This window comes from Rhinatrema bivittatum, chromosome 7, assembly GCF_901001135.1.
Source record: "Rhinatrema bivittatum chromosome 7, aRhiBiv1.1, whole genome shotgun sequence".
Classification (NCBI taxonomy): Eukaryota; Metazoa; Chordata; class Amphibia; order Gymnophiona; family Rhinatrematidae; genus Rhinatrema; species Rhinatrema bivittatum.
Window position 1 is genome coordinate 264,254,647 of NC_042621.1, and position 12,684 is coordinate 264,267,330.

The 12,684-nt window shown below is 43.8% G+C and overlaps 1 protein-coding gene across 2 annotated transcripts in view; it reads right to left on the reverse strand.

The window, feature by feature from the left end:
- LCOR (ligand dependent nuclear receptor corepressor) overlaps positions 1-12,684 on the reverse strand; it is a 459,578-nt gene that overhangs the window by 186,920 nt on the left and 259,974 nt on the right. For both annotated transcript variants that reach the window (XM_029610175.1, XM_029610177.1), the window contains exon 3: positions 12,545-12,624. In XM_029610175.1, coding sequence (XP_029466035.1) covers positions 12,545-12,624 — 80 coding nt within the window. The remainder of the gene's footprint in view (positions 1-12,544; positions 12,625-12,684) is intronic.

Here is a 12,684-nt window from a genome sequence, read left to right on the forward strand (position 1 = left end):
GATTAGCCATGAAAGTCACTCAATGGACACTCAGAAACCAGTGGATACAAGCCATTCAACCACTGTCTTATCCAGTTAAGTAACTCAGCAACTACGGTCTTTGCATCACAACTGAATTGTGATGCAACCTGCCCTGATCCTGAGTTATGGGCGTGGGTGCTGTGTCCAGGCAAATTGGGTCTCTGATCGAGAGGTCGAGGAGTATTGGAAACCATACTTGTCGAGGCCAATATGGGGCTATGAGTATCATGGACCCTTTTGTCCTGTTGTAGCTTCACTAGGGTTTTGGTTATTAGCAGTATCGGAGGATATGCGTATAGAAGACCTGAGTTCCAGTGGCAAGCAAAGGCATCACTGGGTAAGCAGTTTCTCTGCTTGTACAGGGAGCAAAAATTATCCACTTTGTAATTCAGTTGTGATGCAAAGAGGTCTACTGTTGGTTGGCCCCAACTTTGAAAGATCTTGGTCGCCACTTCTGAATCCAGAGACCACTCGTGAGGTTTGAATTGACAACTGAGGTGATCCGCCACCATGTTGTGAATGCCTGCCAGATAAGTGGCCCGGAGAAACATTGAGTGTGTTAGAGCCCAGTTCCAAATCTGTGCTGCTTCTTGACAAAGGAGATACAAGCCCGTACCTCCCTGTTTGTTTATGTACCACACGGCTACTGTGTTGTCTGTTTGTATCAAAACAGTCTTGTGGGAAAGGCAGTCCTTGAACGCATGCAGCGCATAACGTATAGCTCGAAGCTCTACGAAATTTATGTGAAATGTAGCTTTGAGTTTTGTCCAAGTACCTTGAGTCTGCAGATGACCAATGTGTGCTCCCCACCCGAAGGTGGATGTATCTGTAGTTAATGTCATTTGCGTAACCGGTTGTTGGAAAGGCAGGCCTGTGAGCAAGTTGTCCATGTTTGTCCACCATAGGAGCGAGGACCGTAGTTGCTGAGTTACTTAACTGGATAAGACAGTGGTTGAATGGCTTGTATCCACTGGTTTCTGAGTGTCCATTGAGTGACTTTCATGGCTAATCTGGCCATAGGAGTGACGTGAACTATGGAGGCCATGTGACCTAAAAGAGTGAGGCACTGATGAGCTGTTATTTGAGTGCGTGCGCGGAGAGAGCCTGCTAACGAGGCGAGTGTCTGTGCGCGGTCTTTTGGAAGGAAAGCTTTTGACATTATAGCGTTTAATTCTGCTCCGATAAATTTTAACAGGTGAGATGGTATGAAGTGGGATTTCTGGTAGTTGATGAGGAAACCCAACGAATGGAGTAGAGTTATTGTGAGCTTGAGAGAGTTGAGAGCTCCTTGTCTTGATTAGCTTCTGATGAGCCAATTGTCCAGGTAATGAAACACATGCACACCTTCCTTGTGCAAGTGGGCAGCTGCCACTGTCAGGCACTTTGTGAACACTCGAGGTGCTGAGGCAAAACCGAATGGTAGCACCTTGTATTGGAAATGTTGACTTCCTACTAGGAATCGCAGATACATGCGATGAGGAGGGAATATTGGAATGTGAGCGTAAGCATCTTGAAGATCCAGAGAACAGAGCCAATCTCCTTTTTGAAGTAGAGGTAGCATGGTGCCCAATGACACCATCCTAAATTTTTCTTTTTCAGGTATTTGTTGAGTTTCTGGAGGTCCAATACGGGACGTAGGCCTCCTATTTTCTTTGGAATGAGGAAATAACGGGAGTAGAATCCTCTGCCCTGCTGAGGCCGGGGAACTGGTTCCACGGCCCTGGCTCTCAGAAGGGTGGATAATTCCTTTTGTAAGAGTGTGGATTGACTGTTTACTGTCCAAGACGAAGTGGGTAGAGTATCGTTTGGTACAATGAGAAAGTCCAGGTGGTACCCTTGAGATGTTATCGAGAGTACCCATTGGTCTGTGGTGATGTGCGACCAATTGTGCTGGAAGAAAGTGATCCGTCCTCCTACTGGCAAATTTGGGGTCGGATTGGCAGGTAGGCTTCTGCTCCCCGGTGAGATTTCAAAATCCTGAAGTTGGGCCTGTTTGCGGAGGGGGTTGAGCTCTAGGTGCTCTTGGTTGTCGGGTCTGCGGTCTTTGTGCTGGTCTAGATGACCTTCCACGGGCAGGAGGTGGATAGTACCGCCATGGCCTATAATATGGCTGTTTTGAATCTTTCCTTGGGAGTCTTTGTGAAAATGTTTGAGACTCCTGAGGAGCAGAGGAGAGCTGTTGCAAGGTTTCCGAATGTTCCTTCAGCTGGGAAACTGCCTCTTTTACTTTATCTCCAGAGAGATTGTCCCCTGCAAGTTTCTCCTGTACTTCTGGTCTCAGATCGGAGGCCTTGAGCCAGGCCCATCTGCGGGCACTTATGCCAGTAGCAGACATTCTAGAGGAGGCCTCGAACCTATCGTAAGCTGCACGAACTTCGTGTTTCCCAGCCTCCAGACCCTTATGGATGATACTACTAAAGGAATCTTGGAATTGCTGGGGAAGAGATTCTGAGAGTTCCTGAATTTGTTTCCACAAATTACGCTGATACTGCGTCATATATAATTGGTAGGACGCAATTCTGGAAACTAACATGGACCCCTGAAACATTTTCCTGCCTATGGTGTCCAAAAACCTATTGTCTTTTCCAGGAGGATTGGATGAATGAGGCTTTATTCTTTTTTACCTATTTTGAGCTGACAACTACTACCGATTGATGGGATAGTTAAGTTTTTTGGAAGCCTGGGATATGTTGGACTAGATATGTAGCATCAGTTCTTTTATTCACCGGTGGTATGGTGCAGAGATGCTCCCATAGCCTGTGTTGTAATCAACTAGGACTTCGTGAACTAGAATCGCCAGGACTTCTTTAGGTGGGTCCACAAATTGTAATACCTCCAGAGTTTTTTTTTTTAATCTAGTATCCTCTTCAGATTCCAGCTGAAAAGGGATGGTGTCAGCCATATCCTTGATGAAATTTGAAAAAGGTCGGTCCTCTGGAGGGGATTTCCTTCTTTCCTCTGGAGGAGAAAGTTCTGAAAGAACTTCCTCTGAGGAAGAGTCAGTATTTGGATCCTCCCAAGTGTCTGGTGAACGTGGACAAAGAGTTGTCGATGGAATAGGAAGAGATGGAAGACGGCATCGATGGTTTCTCCAGTGACTTCGATGGAAATAGTGGAGAAAACGATGGGCGTGGACGTGGGATTCCCGATGGACCTGGAATAGGTTCAGGCATCGGTACTTCCTTCACTATTTCTTCTTCCAACGGTCTTGGCATTGGTACATCTGGTGGTTGTACTGGGATGGTACCGATGAGGGTATCCAATTTCGCTAAAATTGGTGCGAAAAAGGACATATCCGACATCGGTATGGGTTGGAGTGAAACCGGCGATGAAATATGAATGGGCACTGGTGACGGAAGTGGAACCGGTACTGGCGATGGTGCAGGCATCAATGGCAAAGTCGTGATTGGTGCTGGCATCAGAGGCATATCACGGAGTGTTTCTTGAACTGCCTGGTGGATGTAACCGTCCAGTTCCGCCCTCATAGCTGGTGAAACCAGAGCAGCTACGGGGGGAGGCAGCGAAGGCGATACCGGTACCTCCGCAGGGCCCTGTGGAGGTACGGTTCCCGGCACAAATATCGGTGGGGATCGCCTAGGAGTCAAAGGCCTCGGTGGACATGGAGAGTCCTCTCTCCGAGGTTTCTTTGGAGCTGATTCGAGACTCGATGGAACTCCGGTTATCGGATCCAATTCAGGATCGTGAGGCCTTCGGTGTCGATGACTATGTTTCTGCCAATGTTAGACGACTTTCTCGATGACAGATGTAGACTTTATCAATGATTTTGAAGGGGTCGGTGATGGCCAATCACCTGCTTCATCCAGTCTATGTTTTGTTTTAAGGACAACCTTCCTGATCGCTCCAGCCAGAGACGACTGTGTGGAAATTGATGTCAATGGCATTAGTTGGAGATGGAATAAATGTTCCATTTTCTCCATGTGCAGTCTTCTACCTTTCGGCGTCATCTTGGCACATCGAAACGTCATGTCCCTCGCCGAAGCAAAATACACACTCTATGTGTGGGTCCCGTGATGGACATGGTGCGGGAACAATTCGGGCACTTCTTGAAACCCGTAGCCATAACGAAGGTCGGACAGCCGTCAATGACCTTCTGACACGGTTTAGCAGTAACGGAACCACCCGGAAAAATTTAAAGACTTACCGACGATGGAAAAAAGGGAGACCCCTACGGTGCTCTAAAGTTTTTCCGAGTTTTATAAACTTTTTTATGTAGTGAAAATTCACCACACAGGACTCCTATAACAGCAAGGCTAATGGCTTTGTGGAAAAAAGACTGAAGGGAGACCCCTGTGGCTCGAGGGATCATGGCATGCTGTGCATGCTCAGTAGGCTCAGGATGCCAGTCAAAAGTTTCTAGAAACTTTGACAAAAAGTTTTCCGGAATAGGGCTCCGTCAGTGACGTCACCCTTATGTGAGGACTAGCATCCTGCTTGTCCTGGGATAATAAAAGTGAAGAAGAAAGAAAGAATATATGGAAGAGGTAGTTGGCAAGAAGTATCTGGAGCCTCTAGTTATCCCTGTACCTGCTTCTCTTTAGAGCTGTTGCTGTTCCTCCATCAATATTAGAGATGTGATTCGGCCGAAACTTTTGGTTCGGCCTTTGTTATCGGCCCACCGCTGGAAATTTCGTTTTCCGCAGTTCGGGCAGATTTTTTTTTTTCAGCTGCCCTGCACAAAAAAAAAAACAAACACACCCCCAACCCTTCAAATTTAATTAATTACAACTCCCCCACCCTCATAAAACTTGCCAAAAGTACCTGCTGGTCCAGATAGAGTCTCAGGAGCGATCTCCAGCTCTTGGGCAGTTGGCTGCCAGTAAACAAAATGGCGCCGGTGGCCCTTTGCCCTTACCGTGTGACAGGGGCTATCTGTGCCTTTGGCCGGCCTCTGTCACATGGTAGGAGCAATGGATGGCCCGTGCTATTGGCGCCATCTTGATTAGTGGCAGCCGATGGCCCAAGAGGGGGAGATCGCTCCCGGGACCCGCTGGACCACCAGGGACTTTCGGTAAGTCTTTGGAGGGGGTGGGGGGGGGGGTGTAATTAATTAAATTTGAAGGGTTGGGGTGGGCTTGGGGTTTTTTTGTTTTTGTTTTTTTTTTTTTTAATGTGCCCTTTCTCCCCCCCCTACCCAAAAAAAACCAATAAGAAAACTATAGAGCATATAGAAAGACATGGTTTAATGGAACATAGTCAACATGGATTTACCCAAGGGAAGTCTTGCCTAACAAATCTGCTTCATTTTTTTTAAGGGGTTAATAAACATGTGGATAAAGGTGAACCGGTAGATGTAGTGTATTTGGATTTTCAGAAGGCGTTTGACAAAGTCCCTCATGAGAGGCTTCTAAGAAAACTAAAAAGTCATGGGATAGGAGGTGATGTCCTTTCGAGGATTACAAACTGGTTAAAAGACAGCAAACAAAGAGTAGGATTAAATGGACAATTCTCTCAGTGGAAAGGGGTAAACAGTGGAGTGCCTCAGGGATCTGTACTTGGACCGGTGCTTATATCTCTCTCTCTCTCTATCTCTCTCTCTAAGTATGAGCTGGAAAGGAATACGACGAATGGGGTTATCAAATTTGCAGATGATACAAAATTATTCAGAGTTGTTAAATCACAAGCGGATTGTGATACATTACAGGAGGACCTTGCAAGACTGGAAGATTAGGCATCGAAATGGCAGATGAAATTTAATGTGGACAAGTGCAAGGTGTTGCATATAGGGAAAAATAATCCTTGCTGTAGTTACACGATGTTAGGTTCCATATTAGGAGCTACCACCCAGGAAAAAGATCTAGGCATCATAGTGGATAATACTTTAAAAAAGTCGGCTCAGTGTGCTGAAGCAGTCAAAAAAGCAAACAGATTGTTAGGAATTATTAGGAAGGGAATGGTTAATAATACGGAAAATGTGATAATGCCTCTATCGCTCCATGGTGAGACCGCACCTTGAATACTGTTCTGGTCGCTGCATCTCAAAAAAGATATAGTTGCGATGGAGAAGGTACAGAGAAGGGCAACCAAAATGATAAAGGGGATGGAACAGTTCCCCTATGAGGAAAGGCTTTAGAGGTTAGGGCTGTTCAGCTTGGAGAAGAGACGGCTGAGGGGATATGATAGAGGTCTTTAAAATCATGAGAGGTCTTGAATGAGTAGATGTGAATCTGTTATTTACACTTTCAAATAATAGAAGGACTGGGGGACATTCCATGAAATTAGCAAGTAGCACATTTAAGACTAATCAAAAAAAATTTATTTCACTCAACACACAATTAAGCTCTGGAATTTGTTGCCAGAGGATGTGGTTAGTGCAGTTAGTGTATCTGGGTTCAAAAAAGGTTTGGATAAGTTCTTGGGGGAGAAGCCCATTAATTGCTATTAAACAAGTTTACTTAGGGAATAGCCACTGCTATTAATTGCATCAATAGCATGGGATCTTCTTAGTGTTTAGGTAATTGCCAGGTTTGGCCTCTATTGGAAACAGGATGCTGGGCTTGATGGACCCTTGGTCTGACCTAGCATGGCAATTTCTTATGTTCTTATGTTCCTGAGCCTCACTAATAGTAGGAGAAATAGTTAGCTGGAGACTATGTCAGATGAGGCTATAGTATTATGGGGCAGCCAGCTGTGGAAGGACAAACCCAAGCTCAGCTGCAAAGCTGAAATGGAGAACAACTTTGGCTGAAGGCAGGCAACATGAATCTAATGGGCACTCCATCAGGGCCAGGACACTTCTAATTTGGGAATCATCTTAATCTGGCTTCCAACTCAATTGTAACTTCAGGCCATTCCATAGTTTTGATATTTGCCTGTTCTATATTCTCCTATAAACTGGACAACCTGATTTTCTGTTTTTCTCTACAGGATCCTCATACAAACTTCTCCAAGACTGTTCTGCTGCTTCTTTTCCTGGTGGTGTTTTAATTGCGCTAATGTTCTTCCCCAATTCCCTAGTGAACTGCTTTAGGTTCCCTTTAAATGTATTATTTTTGTGCTTGTCCTGTTTTCATAATATCCTCGCAGCTTCTGTAATTTAATCATCCTGACAACTTAACCCTAGCCCCCAGGACATCCCATCAGATGCCTCCCCCATCCCCCTCTGGCTGCTCGAGCACCCCTGCTCTGGTGGTCCTTGTTTGGATGCCTCATTTTTCCTTCTTCCCGACCTGTTTTGCTCTGGTCCCTGATAGCTTTATTGTGGTGGTCTTTTCTGCCTTAAGGTTTCTATCTACATTTCTTTCTTTTTCAACTTCATCCTTCAATTGTTTTAAGATGCTGCTACTTAAGTATTTATGTGCTATGGCTTGGCCAAACAAAGAACTTTATCCATTGTCTTTTGCAACTTTTCCTTTAATAAAATTGCTCTTTCTGCTGTGGGAGGAAGGCTCTTGCCTGAGTCGTGTCTAATAGTGTTACTATAAATTCCAATTCAGATGATGGGCTCAAGTGGGACTTAGGGTAGTTGACAAATCGTAGTGACACCAACACCAAGATGGTTCTGCAGATTAATTCTTTACTTCTTGCCTGACATGTGATCTTGACTAACCAATCATCAGTAAGGGAACAAATGCATCTCTAACTTGCACAGATGCACTTCCACCTCTGAGAGACATTTGTGAAGATACGTGGTGCTGACAGTAGGCCAAAGGCAGCATGCGATACTGGAGATGACAATTCTCTACTACAAATGAGATTTTCTATGAGCTGGAAATATCGCTACATGGGTGTAAGCATCCTTTAGATCTAAAAAGCACAGCCAGGCCTCTTTCAACAAGTGAAATCAAGATGCCCAAGGAAACCATCGAACTTTTTCCTTTTCAGGAAAGCAAATTTGCTGATCTATAAACAGGGCTCTCTGTAATCAACAGGATAAATCAGCCAATATGTGTGGGGTGATGATATCCAATATTGCCAAATGAACCCATCTTTCTAGCTCAACAAATGTTTTACTGATCATGCACAGTGGTTCCACTGTATACACTGCCTCAGTTTTTTTTTTGTTCTTTTTTTTTTTTTTAAACAGAGCTCAACTTTAGCAAGTAGTGGAATCCCTAGGGAGGCAGTGGGGGAATAAGCATGGCTAGGTCATCCTATTATCAACCAAGAACCATGTTTACAGATAAGCCATAATGTGTGAGGTGTCCCAAGCGGAGGGTTGCACATCGGAACAATTACTGAATAAGCAACCTGGCGCGACCAGTGGAGAGTGGACTATTGGGTGAACAGGCTGCACAAAACTGCTTGACCAAAACTACTGTCACCTCTTAACAAGTTATCCAGACAGTGATCATCTGTGTACAAGTTTCCATAATCACCAAGTCACAGCTTTACAGGTAACTTCAGATGAAATGCCCTTAGATGAGCCACTGAAGCCACTATGACTCTCTCTTGATGTACTCTGTCAGAGACCTAACTCTAAGTCAGCCAGTGCCTACCAGTGTGCAATACAGTCCGCTAAGCAATTTGACAGCATTCTCTTTATAACTACTATTCTCAATCAATTGGAATCAAAGGATACAAATGGCTGAGAAACCTAACAAGGAGGCCAAGTATCTCAAACTGTAGCCAAGGCTCTCTTGCAGTTCAAGGAATTAAAAGCCTTTTCACTTTTATATTCATGCAGCCTTAGAAAGAAGGTCAGTAGAATAATTGCTTAACTGATGTGAAAAGTTGGCACTGCTTTTCGAAGAAACTTAGGTTGAATACACAGGATCACTCTGTTGTGCAAGAACTGGAGGTATATTGAATGAGATCAATACTTGTAATTCAATGACACAATGAGCAGACGTAACAGCTACCAAAATCTGCACCTTCCACATTAGGAACTTCAAAGTAGCTAACTCCAGAAGTTCAAATAGAGACTTCATAAACTGAGCTCAGACTACATTATGATCTCAAGGCACAAGATGTTTGGAGACTGGAGGCTTAGAATGCTACAAACTCTTCATGAATTTGGATACAATTGGATGAATGGGGATTGGAGCTCCCTCTACCTGCTGATGGTACACAGAAATGACATTGATATGTATTTTCGCCAAGGATGTACTAAGTCTCAAAAAAAGAAATGGAGGACAGGTATTGAAGCAAGTCCTTTAGGCTGCAGGCAAACAGATCCAGGAAGCCAACCTTATACCTTGACAAAAGCATCTTCCATTTGAAACAGTAGGGCTTTCTAGTTGAAAGCTTCTTGGCCAAAATCAAGACATCCACCACCTCCTTTGGAAGGAGGAAGAAGGAAACTACCATGCACTCAAAATCCATACCAGGAGAGCCAGAGATGACAGATTCAGATGGTAGAGTTTGCCTCCCTCTTGCATCATGACAGATTCCTAATGGGATCAGAGGCTGCATTGACAAGGTAGGGAAACCACATCTAAATCAGCCATGCTGGAACAATGAGGATTACCTTCTGCTTGATCTCAAACCACTTTCTGGATTGTGCTTGCAATCGAAGGGATTGGTGGATATGCATAAAGCAAAACTGTTTACCTGTAAGGAGTGTTCTCCATGAACAGTAGGACAAACCAGCCACATAAGTGGGTAATGTCACTGCTTAGCACAGATGACTTTCTCCAAATAAGCTGACTCCCATACAAGGAACATCTGCAAGCCAATCATGTATATCTTCCCTTAGACTGCTGGCTCTTAACCAAGATAGTCTGCAAGTCCCAGTGGCCACAGTTGAAGTTCTGGCTGGAGTGTCAAATGCTTAATAGGCCAAGCAGATTAGGTGCCTCTTGCACTCCTCCATGTTGTCCACTGCTTTACTGTGGCACTCTGTGCTTTCACTGGCCCTGCACTCTTACACTCACAACTCCACATACAGCTTTGCTCCCTATTACCCACATTTTCCTAGTTTATTTAATATTTATATTCCACAAACCCAAAAGTTATGAGCAATGTGAATTACAGCAAAAACAAAAAACATTTTCCTTTCATGCCCCTCTTCCAACTCTCACCCTCCTTGCCTTCCCTCCCCTGTCACTCACTCAGCTCCTTCCCTATCCTATTCATCCCCTTCCTTTCTCTCCCTTTTCATTCACTCCACCCACCACCATGTTGTCTTCTTGCCAGCAGGTTGTGGGAATCCCACTGGCACATCATCTGGTATCACCCCCCGTTTTCTTCCTGCTGGCAGGGTGTGGGACTCATCTTGTGCTGCAACAGGATTTTCTTCCCCCTACAGCATATCATGAGGGTCTTCCTGCTGGCAGGTGCCAGCTTGTCAAACTCATGTCACTGACATTACTACATTAGCTACAAAATGCAAAGTGAGGCAACTGCTGCAGGGGTGTTTTGGGGGGCATTTGCCGTCTCCCCCCTCCCCCACCCTGTAAACTGTAGAACCATGCCTGAATGCTTCATCTCACAAGAATATAGAAGCTTGAAAAGTGCTTTCATCAGTTGGATTATAGCAATGCTGATATCCCAAAATACTGCAGGAGAGACTTCAATTAAATTAAGCCCCCCCCCCCCCCCCCCCCAAAATAAACCTTACAACTATAGGCTGTAACACATCCAGGTTCCCATCTACAAGGTGGTGACAAGCACCAACTGCATTAAAGTGAACCCTGAAGTTGATTTTTAAGAATATACTCTGCTGAAGAAGGCATTCAAGTAGTTTTTGTCTGTAACAAAGAGGATTTAGAGATTTGCCCTCACAGCAGATGGTAAACATTATCCATTTAACACCATACAACCTCATAGTCGGCCCCTTCCAAGGGATTAGAAGAACTAGAGGCAGAGACCAAGGATCCTTATTATAGACAGCAGACATTGAGACAGAGCAACAACTCTTGGTTCTCATTGGCTAGGCTTGAACATCCCAGTCAAATGAATTTATTGATGAGCATCTCCAAGAGAAGAGGATTCCACATTTATCTCAGGCAAAATAATGCTATGAGAATCAGAGTTTCTCTATCTCTGAGTTTTACCAAGATTTGGCTACAGGGGATACTAGAGAATAAGTACACAGTATCTGTCCTCCATGCTACTAGTTTGTCTTCTGATCTCCTACTGGAGCAGAAGACTGCTACCTTCCTATTCAGATTCATCTTCAGCAGACACATCCTGATCCAGTAATCTCTCATGCAAAGTCTAACAGTGACAACTGAACGTTAGCCAGGACATTTGTCTTCCTGTGAGGTATGTGTTCCTTTTAATTTATACTATGAGAAAACACCCAATTTCCTGTATCAACAGAGTCCCGCAACAAGCAATGGGGTCTTGTTCCTCCCTGTCTGTTCAGTTAGAATATGACTACCTGATAGTCTGCTGGCACAAAAAAAAATTGTTTCAACTACCCGATTTCTGAAGGTCTTTAAAACATTCACAAATGCCCTCATTGCTCAGGTAAAAATGAAATGGATTTATCTTGGAGGGACTAAGGGTCCTGTAGGTGAGCCTCCAATTCAGTTTGGAAGCATCCACAGTGAGCATAATTTGATGCAAGGGAATTGTGAAGACGACCACCTTGGTCAAACTTAAAATGGTGAAGCCACCATAATAGTCTGTGTGACCTAAGCTCACTGACATTTCAAGATCCACCCTTAGGCTCATTTCATATGTGACATGCCACATAAATACAATGAACCAACTGCAGTGATGAGGGCCTAGCATTCTCACATGGACCAGGCTGATGTCTGCTGAGAATTACTTTCCCTGCTGCAGTCAAAATGTCTTGGACTTTGTTATCAAGGAGATAGTCCTTGGCCAGTCATGTCCAGCAGAGCCCTTGTGAACTTCAATTGTGGTGTACTCAAATGAAACTTGGAAAAGCAGAAGAGCCTTAATGACTACAATATCTGGATGGTGATCTGCACCAATATTTGTCTTGTCTGCTCCTGATGTGAGAAAATAAAAGTTATGATACAAAAAAAAAAACCCCAATGAAATCTTGACAAAAATGGGAATAGGGAATAGCTAAGAAACCTCACCAGATGAATGATGAAAATCTTTGGGGCTCTGCAACAGGCATCAAAAACAACAAAAATACAAAATTGTTGAAAAATCTATCTAGGGAAATAGTAGGATGACCAATAAGGCCCAGTGCCAGCAAAAAACATGAAAATATTACAAACTATAAAATTAGCCGAAAACATGTCCATTCGGGTTCAGACACAAAAAAGCCTGAGGGGGTCTATACGGTGTCAGTTGCACAGGAAGTCTCGTATAGATTTTTTTAAAGTCTTCTAGGTTTTTCTAAAGCTATGCAATAATTTTTCTATGTTAGTGTTGCCAGATGATACTGCCTTCTTGTTTGGTTGACATATCCTGCTTGTCCACGAAGAAAAAGTATCCAAATCTTTTGTTTTACTGACACATTGGTGGAAGTGATCATTCTTACACCTTTGTCCTCAAGTGCTGACTTACAATGATGTGATTCAATTTTGGTTAATTTCTCATGCTCTCACAAGTTTGCTTTTCTATAATGAAAACTATACCAAGCATGTATCACTTATGAACATTTTTACGGTTCATCAGGAACAAAAATTCAGATTACCTTAACTTTTTCTCTTCTCAAGCAGCAAAAAAGACAATTTTCATCAAAAGACCAATCAGAAACGGCTTCAGGCTCACAATCTGTAAATCAGAATGACAGCCAATTAGATCTTAATAATCCATATTTTACAACAGGTCTTA